This window comes from Malaclemys terrapin, chromosome 4 (genome assembly GCF_027887155.1).
Source record: "Malaclemys terrapin pileata isolate rMalTer1 chromosome 4, rMalTer1.hap1, whole genome shotgun sequence".
Taxonomy (NCBI): domain Eukaryota; kingdom Metazoa; phylum Chordata; order Testudines; family Emydidae; genus Malaclemys; species Malaclemys terrapin.
This window is the reverse complement of record NC_071508.1, coordinates 141723935-141743565: the sequence shown is the minus strand read 5'-3', so window position 1 is coordinate 141743565 and position 19631 is coordinate 141723935. Positions and strand designations below refer to the sequence as shown.

The 19631-nt window shown below is 48.6% G+C and overlaps 1 protein-coding gene across 1 annotated transcript; it reads left to right on the top strand.

Moving 5' to 3' along the window:
* The first annotated feature begins 8930 nt into the window (after positions 1 to 8930).
* On the top strand, positions 8931 to 19087 carry DACT1 (dishevelled binding antagonist of beta catenin 1). The gene is made up of 4 exons (XM_054027954.1): positions 8931 to 9463; positions 12121 to 12253; positions 13393 to 13548; positions 16336 to 19087. Exons 1-4 carry the CDS (start codon positions 9098 to 9100, stop codon positions 18177 to 18179), a joined length of 2499 nt encoding a protein of 832 aa, XP_053883929.1. The 5' UTR covers positions 8931 to 9097; the 3' UTR covers positions 18180 to 19087.
* Positions 19088 to 19631: the final 544 nt, after the last annotated feature.

The following is a 19631-nucleotide window of genomic DNA, read 5'->3' as shown; positions in this document are numbered from 1 at the left end:
AAACCTGTTGGCGTGTCCAGGTGCTGGTATGCCTGCCCCTCTGCCAGGGGGATGACGGGCTCACCCTGGATCTGGAACTCCGTTGCCTACACCGAGTCCCTTTTGCTGCCGTCAATGTGCAGAGTTGCGCACTTCTTGGCATTGAAGCGGAGCTCCATCCAGTCAGTAGCTCGGCTGGTGGCATCTAGCATACCTTGGAGGCTCTCTGGGTCGTCCGCGGTCAGGACCAGATCATCCACGTAGGCCAGAATGCTGATTTTCTTGCCGTGCAGGTCGAAGCCGGTCGGGCCGCTGGAGATGGCTTGGATGAGCAGTTCCATGGCCAGGTTGAAGATGATGGGGCTAAGGGGGCATCCTTGTTTAACGCCGCGGTGGATGGGGATGGCGTCCGTCTCTCCGTCCGTGGCGCGGATGGTGGTGGTGCAGTCCTTGTAGAGGTCCCGGAGGATCTGGATGAAGGTTTCTGGCATCCCAAACTCTCCCAGGGTGGCAAAGATGTGATGGTGGGGTATGGACCCAAAGGCGTTGGTCAGGTCAAGCCATGCTATTGCGCACTGCCTCTTGGACCTCCTGGATGGCCGTCTGAAGGAGGAAGTTGTGCTCATAGCATCCCACGCAGGACATGAAACCCTTCTGCACTGAGCTGACGGCGCCCCCACACACTGACCAGTCTGTGATCCTTGCCACGAGGCAACTGGCATACAGCTTGTAGATGGTGGAGCAGAGGGAGATGGGCCTCCAGTTGCTGGGGTCGTCTCGTTCGCCTTTTTTGTGGCTGAGCACAGTCATGGATTTTTTCCAGGAGCAGGGAATGCGATGGAACTGCTTGCATTTGTTGAAGATGGCAGCGAGCACCAAGCAGCCGGGGTCTCGCTTCTTCAGCAGGGGGTAGCGGATGCCATCTTTTCCAGGGGCGGTGTTTTTGGTCCTCTTCAGCCTCGCCTGCACCTCCTGTGGGGAAAAATCTCTCTCCAGGTCCTCCGTGAGGTCGATCCGGGGTAGCGGGGGAAGGCACTCTGGGCATCGCAAGTTGGTCTGGGCCTTGTGATCAAACACGTCCTTGAAGTGGGAGTAGAGCCTCTCGGGCTGGATGGCACAGTAAGAGGAGTTCCCGTCGAGGATCTCCCTCATGGCTTTCGTCCGGTTCATCCTATATAGTTTCTGAATATGGGATGCAGCCGCCGGATCGTAGCGGCGGCCGACGTCCCCTCTCCTGCCTTCTCTAGCAGTGTTGTTACGGCTCGGCGCAGGGAATCTGCGAGTGGCCCGTGCGGCCTTCTGGGGTTCCCTCCTTCTGGCTGTAATTTCCGCAGACAGTTCTGCAGTCAGTCTGTCCATCAGGGTGTCGAAGTTCTCAAAGTCCTCAGCCTTTGACAGCTCCTCCATCCAGGCGGATTGCCACAGCGGGCGACCCTCACTCGGGAGACTGAGGATCCAACACCAGCCAAAAGTGATCATTTGGGCAAGCACTCCCATCATGCTGAGCACCTAGGCCAGGTGAGTGTGCCCATGCAAACGAGATCAGCTCCTGAAGTCCTCTTCCCCAGCTCACCACTAGATGTCAGGGGAGAGCTCATTCAGACTCTGCTTTCATATGGGTATGTAGAGTATCCAGCACGTTTTGTAATCACTTCATATTTCTATGAGGATGCGGTGGTGTAAGAAAACTACAAGTGAGGAAGGTATTACGTGGGCTATTGGGTAGAGTTCCCTTGACTAGCTGAGTGTGAATAGCATCCCTTCTTTAGGGAAGGGTTTACCTCTGACTCTGAACATCTCTACTCCAGGGCTAACTATTCAGCTGGGTCTGAGGTGAGCTTTCCAAAACTCCCAGATAGAGTAGCAGGATAGAAGGAATTTGTTTGCCAACCACAGGACGCTATATTTTAGGAGATTTCCATTTGGTGCACAAAGGAAAACTGGATGCTCTAAGCCAATGAGAATGGTAAAGCAATCAGGAAAGAGGGAAGGAAAGTAGAGACAATGCAGGATTATGGAAGGCTCTGGTACAGTCATTGTTGTGCTCTTTGGATGGATTTGCTTTACTCAGTCACTAGTGTGCAGCAAAAACAAATGTGGGATCTCAAGTACATGCCTGTGAATGACACAACCAAGGTATCTCAGTCCTGTGGAAAACCAAATTTCCCCTAGATAGAAACAAGAGAGGGAGAACATGATACCCAGTGTATTACCTTTCTTTGTAGGTTCTTTAGTCAACCCATTTCTAACCAAGGCTTGGAATAAAGCCATTCTTGGGGATTCCCCAGTAGTGGGAATGGTCTGTAATGCAGCACGGGTGACCAAGACTTGGTCTTGGTCTTCCACTCGCTAAGGCCAGGAGGAGCGAAGGTCACTGAAGACCTTGCAGTGGGAAGTAGCTCGCTAATGGCCCTTTACAGCCTATTTAAAAAAAATTAATGGAGATATCCTATGTTCTAGAACTGGAAGGGACCTTGAAAGGTCATCGAGTCCAGCCCCCTGCCTTCACTAGCAGCACCAAGTACTGATTTTGCCCCAGATCCCTAAGTGGCCCCCTGAAGGATTGAACTCACAACCCGGGGTTTAGCAGGCCAATGCTCAAACCACTGAACTATCCGTCCCCTCATAAGCCAGTCCCATCCTCAGTAGTGAAAGGGTGCTGCTGCCTGCAATGCAGAGCCGTGTACAAAGTTACACTGGGAGTCCTGTGAAACCACACCCAGCCTGACACGCTGAGGTGCGGAGTCGTGGCTTTCAATGTCATCCGTGGGTGCTCAGCACCTCTGGAAATCTGTTCTCCTAACAGATCTCTGCATTGCCGTGAGTTTAGCCATTTTGAAATGTAAACATAAACCCCAAGACTTGAGAGAGAGGAATCAAAGCTGTGTGAAGCTTCAAATGAGACGCTCCGAGCACTGAATCAAAACTCGCTGCAATATAACTCAACCAAGATTCATTCACTTAAGGGAAAAAATAGTGTCATTGAAATGATCCGGCTCCAGCTTCATTTGAATACACTGTTCACAGACCACTGGGATGGAATACAATCCCCTCCTGGTTAGCATTGTAACATGATGTATTAGGTTCTTAACTGAGATGCTGATTACGTGGCTTTGTACTGAACAATGAGCCAATGGGCCCGCTCTTTGCCTCTTGTCAACTTCAAATACCCTGGACAACTTCTGTTTAACTCCATTAACCTCGAATGTTGTCTTCTTGATCAGACCCTCTTCTTATCTTTTAAAAAACGGAGCTGATCTTGTCTTCCTTTCTCTTTCCGTCAAGTTTGCTTGCTAGTTTTGGTGAGAGAGAGAGAGCTCTTTTTCTCAGAGCTAGTCCCAAATCTGGGGACCACATGCAATTTTTTGCATATTCATCAAAGAGATTGTTTGTAAATTCTTCATATGACTCAGCTGTGCTATCATTGCCAGTCTGTCTGCGGAGGCCGGGAGATATCACTGGACTAGTGCTAGACAGATCGTTCTGTAATAGTGTTGGCCCCTTTACTAAGCAGCAGTAGATGTTCAGTGCCTTATAGGATAGTTTCCCATTAGGAGCAGATTTTTTCTTAGTGTGATTTCTTTAGTAACGAAACGTACCTAGGTTTGTTTCTCTGTGGGGTTGGCAACGAATGGCAACGCAGGGATCTCCTTCTTGCAGACCCTCTCCCTTGAAGAAGCTGCCTTGTGCCTCTCTCTCTGGCCTCCTAGTCTCACTGCTTTACAAACAGTCCACTCTTCCTACCACAGTCCCTGGAAACCTTTTATACCTGGAAAACCTTTAGTCCAAGGATGCTCAGCGCGAGCACAAGGTCTAGGAAGATGAGCCTGCAACTGTAGGGAACGTCAAAGCTTCATCTGCCGGCCAAAGGAGAGTATTTCACCCAATATTATTATTATTAGAATTATTTGTATTGTGGCCCACCTGTGAGCCCCACTCAAGGACCCCATTGTGCTTGGCGCTGTACAACACAGAGATTGCTGAAAAGATGGTCACTACCCCAAAGAATGTACAATCTCAGGAATACCCTTAATGACACTCTGGGTGCAGCTAATGCCTGGCCTCTTTGGGTATATCTACACTGCAAGTGCTATAGTGGCCCAGATGTAGCGCTTACAGCTACGCTGCTGGAGTGTAGACACTTACGGCAGTGATGGGAGGGGTTTTCCTGTCATTGTAGTACTTCATTGTTGGAAGTATTCTTCTACTGACTTAGAAATGAAATAGAAATTAATGGAGATATCCCATCTCCTAGAACTGGAAGGGACCTTGAAAGGTCATTGAGTCCAGCCCCCTCCCTTCACTAGGCAGAACCAAGTACTGATTTTGCCTCAGATCCTTAAATGGCCCCCTGAAGGATTGAACTCACAACCCTGGGTTTAGCAGGCCAATGCTCAAACCACTGAGCTATCCCTCCCCTTATTGGTGTCTGCATTGGGGCATAGGTTGGTTTCACTACATCTCTCAGGGGTGTGAATTTTTCATCCTCCTGAGTGACATAGGTAGGTTGACCTAAGTTTTAGGTGTAGACCAGGCCTGAAGGTCTTTCTGTGGTGAGGTTCATCGTGGCTGCTTATACATCAATAACCCCTAAGGTCTAAGTCATTAGCAACTTTCATCATAGCAATGCAAATGTGACAACATGTTAAAAGAAATCAGTGTATTGCTCTAGATCTGAATTTTGTGGGTTTGTGTAAATTCTCCAGGTCACCATAGAGCTAGTTTTGTTTCTAGGTCAATGGAATGAATTGGGAGGTGGGAGGAAACCTACACGTATGTTAAGTATCTCCACACCGGGGAGGTGGTTTAGTGGTGAGGACAGGAAACTAGGAGTCAGAACCTAGAGTCACACTGCATCTCTGGCCCTCAGTTTCCCCACCTGTAAAATGGGGATTGAGAGTAACACTCACCCCAGTGGTGCTTAATGCCTGTCAAGCACTTTGAGGTCTTGAGTGGAAAGTGCTAGAGAAATGCAAAGCAGCATTGCTATTACCTCCTTAGAAAATCTGCTCAACATAAACATTAGCAAATCAGCCAGCCAGCATGCCCCAGAGCAATGAGACACAGCTCATATCTCTTGACTGGCAAGTACAAGACTGAATCATCCCCAGCACCCAGGCTCCTTTGTGCCTGGCAGAATTATTCTCTTTGCCACGTTCTGGCTAGTTGGGCTCTTCTTTACCAGCTAGTCTCTTCCCTCCTGCCATCACTGCCTCCCTCCCTGAAGATTTGTGCTGATCACCGTTGTGCTGATTCCACCGTTTCCATGTTCCTGATTAGGGTGGGGAGTTTGGGATAAATTTTCTGGAGAATTTCAAATGACAAAACAAAGAAATGAATAAAGAGTTTAAAAATTCACATGACGGTGACCCCTGTAACAGTTGCAATCAGCATGAAGAGAGAAGGGAAGTGGTTTGGGACACAGAGGAAGGTTTCATACAAGGGCTTTAGTCCTTTTTCAGTAATTGGTACAGTTCAGTTTTGGGAAGCTTGGTGTAGATGCTTCCTACGGTGACAGAAGGGGTTTTTCCATCATGGTAGTTAATCCACTTCGCTGAGAGTATGTCTACACTACAAGTGCTATGGCTTATAGCAGCAGTGCAAGGGGGTTTTTCCCTTGAGAGGCAGTAACTACGTCAGTGGAAGAATTCTTCCATTGGCCCAGCTGTGTCTACTATGCGGATTTCGTTGACCTAACTGTCGCCCAGGGAGCAAAATTTCTCAGCTGTATGCCTGAGCAATGTAGCTAGGTCATCCTAAATTTTAGATGTAGACCAGGCCTGAGAGACAATAACTAGGTCAGTGAAAGAATTCTTCCATCAACCTGGCCATGTCTACACAGGGGATTGGGTTGACCTACGTACGGCGTTCAGGAGGTGAGTTTTCATCTAAGTGTAGACCAGGCATGGGCGGCGGGTATAATAGGCCAGGGGACGCTAAGCCTCTCCTAAGCCAAGCCCTGGCCCCGCCCATGCTTCACCCTCTCCCCCAAGCCAGTGGGAGCTCAGCTCCGGCCAGAGGCCTGTAGCCCAGCACTGGGGCCAACACTGGGGGCGGCTGGTGGCCTGCGGCCTGAGGCAGTTCAGTCATGGCTCATCCATCTGCGGAGGCTGGGGGAGCCTGGGGCTCTGGTGGATTGGGGGGGGCGGTAGGGGAGGGGCTTCAGGCGGAAGGGGCGGGACTGCATGACTAGCCTCCCTGAAGGGGGGGCTCATGCACTGCCCATGAGGCAAGACCTTAGGTAGGGGTGCTCCACACCTCTTAGCAGCATTGTTTTGCCAACCTAATCCCGGTGTACACACTGCTAAATTGGCAGAAGATTGCTTCCCTCGACCTAGCTACTGTCACTCAGGGTGGGGGTATTGTTACAACGATGAAAAAAACCCTCCGTCAGCACAGGCTGGGTCTACGTTAACGGGTTCTTGCAAGAGATTTTTTTTGTTGGTCTCAGAGTGCGGCCACCGACTCTTGCTGGTGGCCACTCTGACAATTTTTCCTAAAATACTTAAACAAATAAATATGCACGAGTGTGAAAAATCCACACCTCTGAGTGACACAGTTATGCCGACCTTAACCTCCCATGTAGACAGCGCTATGTTGATGGGACAGCCTCTCCTGTCAACATAGCTACCGCCTCTCGGGGAGGTAGATTAACTAGGAGCGTCTTCACTTAAGCGCTACAGCGGCACAGCTACGTTGGTGCAGCTGTGCCAATGCAGCGTTTTAAGAGTCGACCTGCCCTTAGGTTGGGCAAGCTGTGGTGTAAATCTACAGCGTGCCAGTGGGCTGCACACTAAGCGTCCATGTGGCCTCTGCTCCTGCACACTAAGCGTCCCCTAGTGCGTGTTGATCTACTCTGCTTTGAAATGAGAGTACACGAAAGTTCCTTAGTGCACTTTCAGCATGTGGCAACAGGATCCCCATGCAGGCTTGTGCAGCTTTCCGCAACCTAAGAACTCACATAGACAAGAAGCTTCTGTGCCTTTTACAGAGCTGAACACATGGTTGATGCTAAAAATATTATTTATAGAGAGGGCCGATGGAGGGGGCACGGGGCCGCGTCTTAGGAGACGTGGTTTCTGTTTCCAGCTCTGCTCGGCGGCCTTGTGTAAGTCACTTCCCCTCTCTGGGTCTCTTTTCCTCATCTTGCCCTTTGCCTGTCTTGCCTGTGTAGATCCTAAACTCTCTGGGGCAGGGCCTGCCTCTTACTAAGGGCGGATACAGCACCTAACACAGTGGGGCCCTGAGCGCATTTGTGGCCTTTCAGAGCTACTGTAATACCCATAATCTTCCTCAAGAGCAAAAAAGACAGCCTCCTTCCAGCTCAGTCTGTGAGAGCTACTGTAGCGGGAGGCTCCCATCCTTCCAAACAAGGCCCACATTGTGAAGGGTTCCTTGAATGCTTTCCTCTTTCCTCCACTTACTCTCCTTGGTCCTCCCACAACTCACTAAAATGGCCAAAGCTCAATTTTGCTACTTTGGCTACTAACATTTCTTTTTCTTCGGTGTCTGCTTCCCCCCCCCCCCCCCCCATCACATGCCCACTGCACCCTAGTTGCTGATCCCAGAGTGTAATTAGTTTGCATACTGTACAAAGTTTGCTTCATTACAGCTGTCTTGGCATGCTGAATTAATGCAATGCCTTGCTGGAGCTTTGATCCCAGCTCCTAGGCAGCGGCCAGCGCCCTGTTCAAAGGATCGCCATTTTCTTCTCTCTCCCTGCCCCCCACAATGCACACTTGGCAACGGCTTTCACTTATTGCATCATTTGTGTTCTTATTTTAGTAGTGTTTGGCCTTAAAAGCCACTAAGTATCCAAATGTACTGCTGATGGGCCATAAGTCACTCTGCATAGCTTAAAAGAGCAGGGTTGTGAAGGGCTGCTGGAGAATGACTTTAAGATGATAGCGGCAATGAGCAGTGCTGCTGAAATGCAGGGGATCAGTCTAGACCATCCACCTTGAATTCTGTCCGTAGTTACCATCACTCACTAAGTACAGTAAATAAAATCAATTCATGGGGAAGCCAGCATGGTGTCTGGAACTTTGCTTGTGAAGGGGGATGAAAGGGGAGGGGATAGAAATAAGTAAACCTCCTCACTCCCTCTTCCTACAATCCCAGGCCATGGCCCGTGAGAGAGACAAGGTGCCTGAGGTCATATCTTTTAGTGGACCAACCTCAGTTGGTGAAAGAGACAAGCTTTCCAGCTCCACAGAGCTCTTCAGGTCTCCTGTCCTGGAACCAACAGGCTCCAACAACCCCGCAAATCCCAGGCCCTGCTCCCTGCTAGTCCAGAGCTACAAGTGGCACTAGGTTCCCTGAAGGAGGGGAGAACAGGGCTGTGGAGGATGATGAGCACCTTAGGTCTTGTTTGCAGGGGAGATTTTCCCCAGCTGTACTGATATAGCTAGAGCAGTATAAGCCCCAGTGTGGACGCTCTTATTCCAGTATAAGTGCCTGTTTCCCGCGGCTATAAGCTACGTTGGAAAAAGCCACTCTTGAACTGGAAGAAGAGGGTCCATGCCAGCGGGTATATCTCTAGGGGTGTAAATGCACACCAGCCCCTGCGAAGACCCTAGAGAGAGGGACAGTGCCGGGGGTCCCATAGCTGGGCCCCACCTAACAATGGAAGGCAGCACCCAGCCTGCCCAAGGGGGTTGTGGCTACAAAATGGGGGGGTCTGCATGGGGGCTTTAGTCGCCTTGTGTGTGAGGGGAGAGGAAGGGGCAGCGCGGGCCGAGAGCAAGCGAGCGAGAGGGAAGGGGGAGAGAGGAAGAGGCGGCGGGGCCGGGCAGGGAGAAGGGGGGCGCGGACAGGGGGAGGGGAGAGAGCCAAGGGGGTGAGCGAGGGGAGGCGCCGCGGAGCGTCAGTAACCGAGGCTGAGCCGGGCGGCGGAGGGAGGGAGCGGGGGCGGTGGCAGCGGGGCGGGAGGAGCGGGCTGGGCGCCCCTGGCCCATTGCAGCGGCGGCGCTGGCAGCAGCAGCGCTGCGCTCCGGCTCCCCCTGCTCCGCAGCGGCTCGGCACCTCGCGGGGCCCCGGCCCCAGCCTCCCTCCCCCGGCAGTGGCAGCGCGGCGCCCCGGACACCCCCATGCGCTGAGGGAGGCGCCCGCCCCGGGGATGAAGCCGAGCCCGGAGGCCGCCGCCGCGGCTAAGGAGCCGGAGCCCGGGCAGCAGCAGCAGCAGGCGGCGGCGGCGGCGGCGCCCCGGGAGCCCGATGCGCGCTGGAGGGAGAAGGGCGAGGCGGAGGCGGAGCGGCAGCGCACCCGGGAGCGGCTGGAGGCCACGCTGGCCGGGCTGGGCGAGCTGGACTACCTGCGCCAGCGGCAGGAGCTGCTGGTGAAGAGCCTGCTGCTGAGCCACCCGCCGGGGGCCGCCCCCAGCGCCGCGGGGGCCCGCGGGGAGCCGCCCGGGGAAGGGGACGCCCAGCGCAGCCTGGAGGAGAAGTTCCTGGAGGAGAACATCCTCCTGCTGAGGAAACAGCTGGTGAGCGGGGCTGGGGAGCACCCGGGGGCGAGTCCCGGGCTGGGGGGTGCGGGGGCGCACCGGCCAGGGTCCCGGGATGGGGGGAGCGGGCGAGGGTCCCGGGCTGGGGCGCGAGAGTCCGGGTGCCCGGCTGAGTCTGATCTTTCCCGTCGCCTCCTTATTGCTCCGATCGGGGACCCTCTGTAACGGACAGACCCCCCACCCCCCCATCCCGTGTGTCTCTGATCCCCCAGCCCTCCCCCCTCCCTCTCGGGGGGCTCTGCGGGCTCCTACGGGTGCCAGTGAAACCGGCGAACCCGCCGGAACCGCCTCCGAATTGGTCAGTGCCGGTGTGTGTCTGGGAGGCAGGAGAGCTGCAGACTCCCGGGGCTCATCCCCACGGCTCACAAAAGCAGCCCGGGCTGCTCCCAGCGTGATCAATTGCCCAGCTTCAAATGAGTTTTTTTTACCACTAGGTTGAATTGCCTTTCGGGAATAGCCTTCCTAATCCGGTGTCATCCCCTGAGCCCTCCTCACCTTGTCCACATTGCATCTGCTCCGGTTCTTAATTTGAAACGTGAGGCTCAGTGAAAGCGCTTTGCCTAACGGGGCAAGAATTCCTGACGCAAAAGGAGAAGGCACCTCTTGATTTAGGGAGCTGTGCTTGGTGGAATAAGCAAGCTCGTTTCTGCAAATCCCTTCCTGTCCTGTGCTTTTTAAAGCCAAAGAGAGAGCGGGTAGGAAAGCCCCAGGACGGTGCTGCAGAAAGCATTTATTCTATTGAATTTCTATCAGAGCTGTGGCCGTGGTGTGTCGCTTTCATTAATGTTCACGTGAGAAGAAAGGCTTGAACTAAAATAATGCATCAGCTGACTCTGACCGTTGATTTTGAGAAATGGGCTTGGAGTAAATATATTTGCATGAGCCATATACAATAACTAGCAACTAGATACGAAAGAGCCAGAAAAATGTACTTAACTAGAATCCTGATCATTGCTCAACAGAGCAACTCATAGGCGTGAGGTGAGAAGGAGTTTATCCTTGGTTTGCTACAAAAGAAATAGATTCACTCATTTTAAAAAGCCCCTGATGCAACCTAGCGGTGCTCTTCTACTGCCTGATCCCCATCCAACTGAAGTCAAGGAGTGTGTCTGCTGACTTGAATAAGAGTTGGATTGGGCCCAGAGGCTATCCTGAGACTTCAGTGGAAGCAGTGAGTGCTGTGCAGTTTTCAGGATCAGGCCCTTTAAAATAGGGATGCTTTTGTTGAAAAGGCGCTTTGTAGCTTGTGGGGGAAGAGAGAGCTGGAGGTGAAACGGCGGATCATTTTTCAATGAAAATAACTCAGCTGTGCATGGCATTCTTTGTGTCACAGTCATGGTTCAGCATTTGTGCATATTGGCTCTGACCAAGGGAGAGGTTGGATTTTTGATGTTCTCTTGCAAATCTTGATTGTTTTTGTAGGTTTTTCCCCGTTTGGTTCAGTAAACGTATAGAGTAGGGTTATTTCCTTCTAAAAAGGTGATGTGACTGTTCAGGAATTATTAGCTGCCAAATGGCCACAGTAAAGTAACAGGAATTATTACTCGGAATTGGGGGTTTGTGGTAACCCTTTGATTTGTGCTCTTGACATTCCAAATTTGAACCAGATGCACTATTCCCAATGCTACTTTAGAGGGGGGCTGGGTCAGTAGGTGGCGCAGTGAGTTCCCGCTCTAAACCTGTCACCTCTGCAGATCTGGGTTGGATCCAAATCCTAGCTCATGTCAGAAGTGGAAAAAGAATTTGCTTGCCCTTCTGGTCCCAAGTGGTAGTGCATTGTGCAAGTCTGTCTAGCTCAGTGGTTCTCAACCTATTTACCATTGTGGGCCACATCTGCAGCTCTGTATGTGTTATGTGGGCCGCATCCACACAATATATATACTACCTGTATGGCCCTGAGAATGTCACATCGGCTGCAGCTGTGTGCTGATTGGGCCACAGGTCGAGAACCATTGGTCTAGCTTATGCTATTAGCCTTTCAGTCTTGGGCCTGATCCAACACCCATTGAATCCAATGGAAAGGCTCCCCTTGACCTAATGGTTTTGGGATTGGGCCCTTTATGAGCATCTAGACTCAGAAATCCATCAGAATACTGCTGGCTGCAATGCAAAAGTGTATGTGCCCGTGTGTATAAAAACTGATGCAACTGGACAGATGATGGATAGATACGGTTGTAGTATATGTGGAGAAACTGATTACACTGACCTTGGGTTAATGAGCTTCTTGCAAAATCATTATTTATTGCCCATTGTATATCATCAAAATTACCTTCATAAATAGCTTAAACAGTCTTATTACAATAATGTAATACAATTGTAATGGAGGAAGAGAAGGGATTACTTTTCCTACTTATTGCATTGTAAAATTAATGAAAGGACGCTGATTCTGGCTCCTGTAATCTTGCCTTATGCTTTAAGAATATAATGTGCAACAGAATGAGAGAAACTGGAATTAAATGTCTACATTATAGTTCAGTTGAATTTTTATCCTGAACTTCCAGGCAAGATTTCTGTTTTTTGTTCTTTTTTTTTAAAGAACTGACATGGAATTTACAAGCTATTATTTTTCAGATGATACTTGTGGCCCATTTGTTTCTGGACAACAAAGGTGATGTTTTGCTTTTCTTGTTTTCCAGAACTGCTTGAGAAGGAGAGATGCTGGTCTATTAAATCAGCTGCAAGAACTAGACAAACAGATAAGTGATCTAAGACTGGATGTAGAAAAGACTTCAGATGAGCACCTTGAGACAGACAGTCGGCCAAGTTCAGGTAAGCCCCATATGCTGCAAAATGGATCCACCCAGCAATCGGTTATAAAACTGTCCAGAACCTTCAGCAGTGTCACAGTTGAAAATGATAAAGGGTCCACAATATGGCAGTCAGTGATGGTACAGTGGGATTAAGAAAAATTCAGCTGCCACTGGAAACCTTACTGACTTCATACAATATATTCGGAGGCAAATGTCAGGACTATTGAGAACATGCTGCACAATTATGTTTGATTTTCAGAAAGTGGGTTTTCTTTTTAATAAAAATAATGCATTAGATGAAGCTTTTTCAGAATGCTTCATTTCTTTTATTTATGGGAATTGGGTGGCAAGAAAAAGTACAGGAAGGAAGCAGCAACAGTGGCTAAGGAGACTTGTAGACAGTCTCGTAGCCAAGTAATACTGGTAGAATGGTTGTCAAGAGACCTAATATCCTGTTAAATGAGCTTTGAAGGCAAGTACAGCCAGATTTCTCTTAGCACAATCTGTACAGCTTTTAGTTTCAATTTGGCTTTTAAAAATTATTTGAGATCAGGAGCGGCGCCAGGGTTTTTGCTGCCCTAGGTGGCAGCGCTCCTCCTCAGTAATTGGCGGCAGCTCCTCCTCTGAAGCTGCGTTTTTGGCGGTGGGGGTCCTTCCGCTCCGGGTCTTCGGGGCACTTCGGCGGCGGGTCTAGTGAAGGACCCGCTGCCGAATTTCCGCCGAAGACCCGGAGTGGAAGAAGCCCCTCTGGGCGGCCCTGGTTCCCGGCGGCGTTTCCGCAGCCGCTTTTCTTCCCGCCCAGAGGAATCACCGCTGAAATTCCACCGAGGGTGGCGAAATGCCGCCCCCCACATCCTGCCGCCCTAGGCGACTTCCTAGGGTCGCATAGTGGAAGCGCCTTCCCTGTTCGAGATATTAATATTTCAAAGGCTAAGTGACATCCCACTGCCTTATTTTCAATAAACAGAAATTGTCCTAGTATTATAGTACTACTGTATAGTACAACTAATCTGGATGATTGAATGAAATAGTATAAATTGTTTGAGATCCAATGAGCCAAAATACACAGAAACTCAATTGCTTTTCTAGGGGAGGGGGAGGGGAATTCTTTTGCATAATGAACAGAACCAAAATGAATCCAAGTTTTTATTTTTATAGGATTTTATGAGCTGAGTGATGGGGCCTCTGGATCACTTTCCAATTCCTCTAACTCAGTCTTCAGTGAGTGTTTATCCAGTTGCCATTCTAGCACCTGTTTTTGCAGCCCTTTGGAGACATCTTTGAATATCTCGGATGGACGCCCAAAATCTGCAGGTACAGTAAAAGCTGGTATAATACATCATATTCCAGCACGTGGCGTTGGCTTATCTGTTGAAATGCTGCATTGGGGCTAGCAGGGTCCTATTAACTCTTCCTTTTTTCATTTGCTAAACGACGTGTTCATATAAAATAATCCAAAAAGACTCTAATGACTGACGTTTTTGTCGCATATGTGTGGCATGGGGTATAGATTTCACCCGCCACTTTTTCAGTCATTGGTGTGAATTGTGGGCACCTATACATGATCAGCTCTGATATTTTGTACCCAGTAGAGGGCAGTGGTACATATACACACAAGCAAATTCATTGTATAACTTCCTATCACTTCCTTTAGGAAACAATTTTTACCAAAGTGTAAAAAACAAAAAAAAACTCTGAACCAAATTCATTTATGGGTAGTGCATATTTGTGCCTATGAAAGCGAGTGACTAATAGTTTCCCAGCTCTAACTGCTTTCCACAGCACATGGACAATTGTGATGAAGTGTGTGCTGAGTTTGTGTGGCCTGGACAAATGGCCATTATGAAACAATGGAAAAGGTTTCTCTCTCTTTGGCGAGGGGAAGATGGATGTTTGAATTTCCAGTTACTCTAGTCTAAAGATGTAAATCTCAGTGTGTATGTGTGTCTAGGTTATATATTGAGGCGGGTTACTACAAGATTTCTGTTGCAAGAATCCTCTTATTTGCTGTATAGGTCTGGAAAGAGGGGTTAAATAGGACCTTGTTTCAGTTTCGATCCTGGAGGCTGCTTACTAGCAGACATGTATTGCTTGGTGTTCAGAACTTCCATTCTGCAGTGTCCCCCTCCCCCGGCCCCCAAGCCTTGGGTTCCTCCCTTCCTCCCCCCGCATGGCCCCCTTGGCCTGACTGGAGCTGCCTCTCCGCGCCCGCCCCCCCTCCCCGCCCAATATAGAAGTCAAACTGCCTATGAGTGAACTTTTGCATTTAGGAATCCAGAGCATAATCATTCAAGTTTGTCTGTCCTAGAAATGCGACTTTGTAGCAATTCTGAGATGTTGAGAGCTTTTCAAATTACCCTCTGACCTGCTTGATGTAATTTAAATTTCCCTATCATCAATCTATAGGTTGTCTTTATCAAGCATGTTTAAAAATAATCCCGCACAAAGATTTACAGCAGATTACATTGCTGGTTTTCATGATACAGAATGGAAATATGAAATCTTAAACAGATTGTGGCAGTCTAGCCCACTTCCCACAGTGGCATGTTTCAGTGAAGTCTTCTTGACAATTGGCTGTGAATATTAGACTGTAACAGAGAATTTAAGAAATACTGTGATATGACCTACAATAAGTCAGCTGTTCTCTTCAGATCCTGATAACCCCATTCTTGCTCTCTGAGCAGCACTTCCTCTCATATATAGTCCCACTGAAGTCTATGGGAACTGTGGGGGCTAAGCATGTTTGATAAAATCAGCCCTCTTACGTAGGTGCCTAAATATGGCCTTAGTAAGGCATTCACATTTGAACATTTTGACCTAAGTAACTAACCTCTGAGGACGTCTCTTGCAGGGCTGGGAATAGAACTCTGTTTCTCAACTCCCACTCCCGTGGTTCAGTCAAAAGAGTCTTTGTCTTTGACATCCCCTCCCCCCAAGAAGATTCTCTTATGAGTGTTCTTCGCATCTTGATAATCTTTTCCTGAACGGAATCTGATCATTTTGAAGCCCTACAAAAGCAATTCCAAGTAAAAACGGAGGAAGTCCATGATCAGCCTGAAGTTCCTAAAGAAAAGGATGGTTAAAATTGCCCTTCAGCCGACTGTTAACAATTTTACTGGTGTAATTTGTTTGTTCCTTCTTGGTTAGTTGTGGGTTTAGCAGTGCACTATATCTTGTAACACACACATCCTCGGGCTTTCTACAGTTCTGTGTCTAGCAGTTCACGTGGAGGCTGTAAAAGTCAACTGTAGAATTCTAGAGGCCTCTGGTACAAAGTGGAAGGCTCTCCAAGGCCAGCTCTACACGGCTTTTGTACCAGTATAACTAAGTTGGTTAGGGGTGTGAATTCCTTTTTTTTTAAACCAGCATAATTATACTGTTACAATCCCTAGAGTGGATACAGTTTTGCTGGTATAAAGGCACCTTATACCAGTATAGCTTATTCCCCTTCCTATACAGGAATATAAGGGCTAGACTACACTTCATAGGCTCCGCTGCTCTAGCTATATCAGTATAGCTGAACCAGCAGAGCCTCCTAGTGTGGACACAGCATATGCCAACAGAAGTTTTTCTGCCTATTTAGCAACACCATCTCCCTCAATGACGTTAGCCAAGCTGTCTGCCGTGGTGTTGTAGCCGTGTCGGTCCCAGGATATTAGAGAGACCAGGTGAATGAGGTAATGTCTTTTATTGGATCACTCTTCTGTCGGCATGGCTGCGTCTACACTGGGGGTTTTGCCGGCATAGCTATGTCACATGGGGAAGTGTTTTTTTTCCACACCCTGACTGACATAGCTAAGCTCGAAAGCTGGTCTCTCTCACCAACAGAAGTTTGTCCAATAAAAGACATTACCTCACCCACCTTGTCACTCTAGTAGCTATACCAATAAAACATTATAATGTAGACCTGAGAATAAGCATCTTTATACCGGTATAACTGAATCCACACTAGGAGGATTGTAGAGTTTCAACTATATCGCCCTAGTTAAAGCGGTGTGGGTGTAGACCAGGCCAAAGTCTTCAAAAGTGTCTTTGAAAAGATTAATAAAAGCAGAACTACACAATGGCAGCATCTTTAAACTCTTTTCAAATGCATTTCAGATCTCATAGGCTGGATGGATTATAATAAAGAAGGCCAGCACGAGGACCCGGCATCAGGTGCTGTCTGTCGTTCGCACTCCAATTCCCTTGATGTGGTTGCAGATGTACATCCAAAGTATCAGTGTGACTTAGTATCTAAAAATGGGAATGATGTGTACCGTTATCCCAGTCCCCTACATGCAGTAGCCGTGCAGAGTCCAATGTTTCTTCTACCAGTGACCGGTAATCCCTTGAGAGAAGAAGAGAGACGTGGTTGCAATGTTAATGATGTTTGCATTGGAGCTGAACTAGACTCAGTAAAAACAGGCAATTCCTTTCTCCCGCAGAGCTCATGGTCTGTATCCTGTCCTTCAGCCAACAAAAAAATAGATGGTTACATCTTGAGCCTTGTTCAGAAAAAGACGCATTCTGTGAGGACTAACAAACCGAGAACAAGTCTGAATGCTGACCCCACAAAAGGCATTTTGAGACATGGGAGCATGTGTGTTAGACAGACCGCGGCTGTTTCACATACTAACATTGTGAACCTGAAGAATTCCAAACAAGCATGTTTGCATTCCAGTGGAACAACCACTTTGGATAATGGCACCTTCTCGTCATTAAATCAGCCGTCAAAAGAATCTAATGGGGAACAGCTGGAAAGCAGGAAGGTGCCTACGGCTGCAGCCTACCCACCAAGTGCTGTCAATGAACTTCAAAGCAAACATCTGCCAAGGAACGTCAAACCAGCATCTCAAGAACTAAAATGGTGTCCTGCAGTGACGACAGAGGATATCCCAAAGGAAAATGGCCAACTCTTTGCTACATCTCCTAAAGAAAGTCCTGGTAGGCATACAGCACTGCAGCAGGAGAATAAAGTGACCCAGCCACCCAAAAAGCTACTGCTAAAAAACCGCTTGCAAGCGGCTCACCCCACTTCACTTCCTTTGGAGGAGAGGCCCACGTTGGATTTCAAGAGTGAGGGCTCTTCCTCTCAGAGCCTGGATGAAGGCTTGCTGGTTAGTGCGCAGTTCATACCAGCTCAACAGCAAAGCCTTAAGCTTCACAAAGGCACCAAAAGTGTCAAAATTCTGAAGAGCTCTACTCTGAAACACAGGTCCCACCTGGCCAGCCTGCTGGAAAGCAACGCGCCAACCCTGCGGGAGAAAACCAAGCCAATCGGCAAAAAGTGTCGTTTCCCTGATGACTTGGATACAAATAAGAAACTTAAAAAGCCCTCTGTGAGAGGGAAGAAAAGCAGCAGTTCACAGCTGGAGCCAAGCCTCCCAAGCAGGCAGACTGGCCTCCATAAAACTGTGATCAAATCTCACGGACATGGCAGAGAAGCAGTTGTGGCCAAACCTAAGCACAAGCGAGGAGATTATCGCCGGTGGAAGTCATCGGCAGAGATTTCCTACGAGGAAGCCCTGAGAAGGGCAAGAAGAAACAGGAGAGAAGCCGTAGGGGTCTATTCACAAGTTCCCCTTCCGTACGTCAGCCCCTACGCTTACATTGCTAGTGACTCCGAGTATTCAGCAGAGTGCGAATCCCTGTTCCACTCCACCGTAGTGGACACCAGTGAAGATGAGCAGAGTAACTACACCACAAACTGCTTTGGGGACAGCGAGTCCAGCTTGAGCGAGGTGGAGTTCGTTGGGGAGAGCACGACGACTAGTGACTCCGATGAAAGCGGGGGGCTTATTTGGTCTCAGTTTGTCCAGACTCTTCCTATCCAAACGGTGGCCGCTCCGGAGCTGCACGAAAATGCAGCAAAGGCCTTTGTCAAAATTAAAGCCTCGCATAACCTCAAGAAGAAAATCCTTCGCTTCCGATCTGGCTCTCTCAAACTGATGACGACCGTCTAATGAAATGACTTGTCTGCGTGGAACGCGTCTGTTTCTACTTAAAGAAACAAGGTGCTTTTGTGTAAATATTTTCATAGATTTTTTTTTTTTTTAAATACAAATATTTAAAACTTAAGGTAAATTATGACATGGCTTCAAATCTTGGGTGGATACTAGTGCCTTTTCATGGAAATAAAAACCATTATACTAGTTTTTTTTTTTTAAAAACCCTGCCATTTCAGCGGTGACAGCTTCAAGTGCATAGTATCAGAAGGCTTTGAAAAATAATAATGTTCCCAAGAATGGATCTTCCTTGCCTATTCTTTCCAACTCTGGGTCTTGTAATATCAGGAGATCAACAGCTTAAAGTCAGAAGTGGAGGATCCTAATGTTTGTTCCTATCCCTTAATATTTTCTGCTCTTGTTCCTGCATGTTGACCATGTCCCTCCTTTTGTCTGGCTGGATTTTCTCTTGTAAACTCTTCTTCTTGCAACCTGCTCCCTCCCATGTGTGTGTTTGTACAGTGCCTAGCACAATGGGGTCCGGGTCTACAACTAGGGCCCCTAGGTGCTATGGTAATACAGATAATAGAAAGGGCCCTCGCTTAATCTCCCTCTTGAGTTGCCTTCTCCAAAAGGCACTCTGCTATGGATGACCTCAATGTGCATCCCATGTGTGGGATTCCCACCAGAGTAATACATTGCTCTCCAGAAGAAACCATTGGACCAGCTGGGAAAGGCTCAGTAACTCTTCAGTATATTGTGTAAAAGCGCTTTTTAAAAACATATGCATGTCACGTGCATGAATATCAATAGTTTTAATATTCCTGTCACTGTCAAGTTACTCTACATCACAAACGGCTGTTTTTATATATCATTGTGTAAATTAATAACACATCATATGCTGTAATAAACAGTCTGTTTTAATACTTTTTTTTAAAGTTTGTTACGTTGCTCTAGAACCAGCGGTTGGGACCGCCCCACCGCTGCCCCCACACAAAGGTACACGAATGTGGCCATGCGACACTTGCTGCATCTGAACTACACAGTAACTGAGGCGAGTTGGAGGCGTTCCTGTGTTTGGAACGTGTACTTTGAAGTGGGAAAGGAGAGAAATGGGTCAGTCGTAGCTCAGGGTGGCTCAATTTTTTCTTTTAATAGTTAGGATTTGTGCGGAGCTGGATGGGATGTAGGCGTCCAGGCATAAACCTTGCTCTGACACCTGTGAGTTTCCTGCCCTGCAACTTTGGCAGTTTAATATTACCACTGCCTGTATGGGGCTTGCCATATTAATTCTATATAACCAAGTGGCAGAAAGGCACCAGTCTCCCTGACATACAGCAGGGCCCCCTCCCTGAAAGGACAGGCAATCCACTCCAAAAGAGTCCTGTCCACTGGGAGATGGGCTTGCAGGAACATGGGGAGCAGCAATTGGTTTTGCTACATGTGTGAACCAGCCACCTGCGACCCTGA

What these genes read in the sequence shown, in the direction of transcription:
- DACT1 (XM_054027954.1), top strand. Translation starts at nt 9,098, where the DNA reads ATGAAGCCGAGCCCGGAGGCCGCCGCCGCGGCTAAGGAGCCGGAGCCC. An exon ending in TCCTGCTGAGGAAACAGCTG is followed by an intron (nt 9,464 to 12,120) that starts GTGAGCGGGGCT and finishes CTTGTTTTCCAG; the next exon opens with AACTGCTTGAGAAGGAGAGA. An exon ending in AGACAGTCGGCCAAGTTCAG is followed by an intron (nt 12,254 to 13,392) that starts GTAAGCCCCATA and finishes TTATTTTTATAG; the next exon opens with GATTTTATGAGCTGAGTGAT.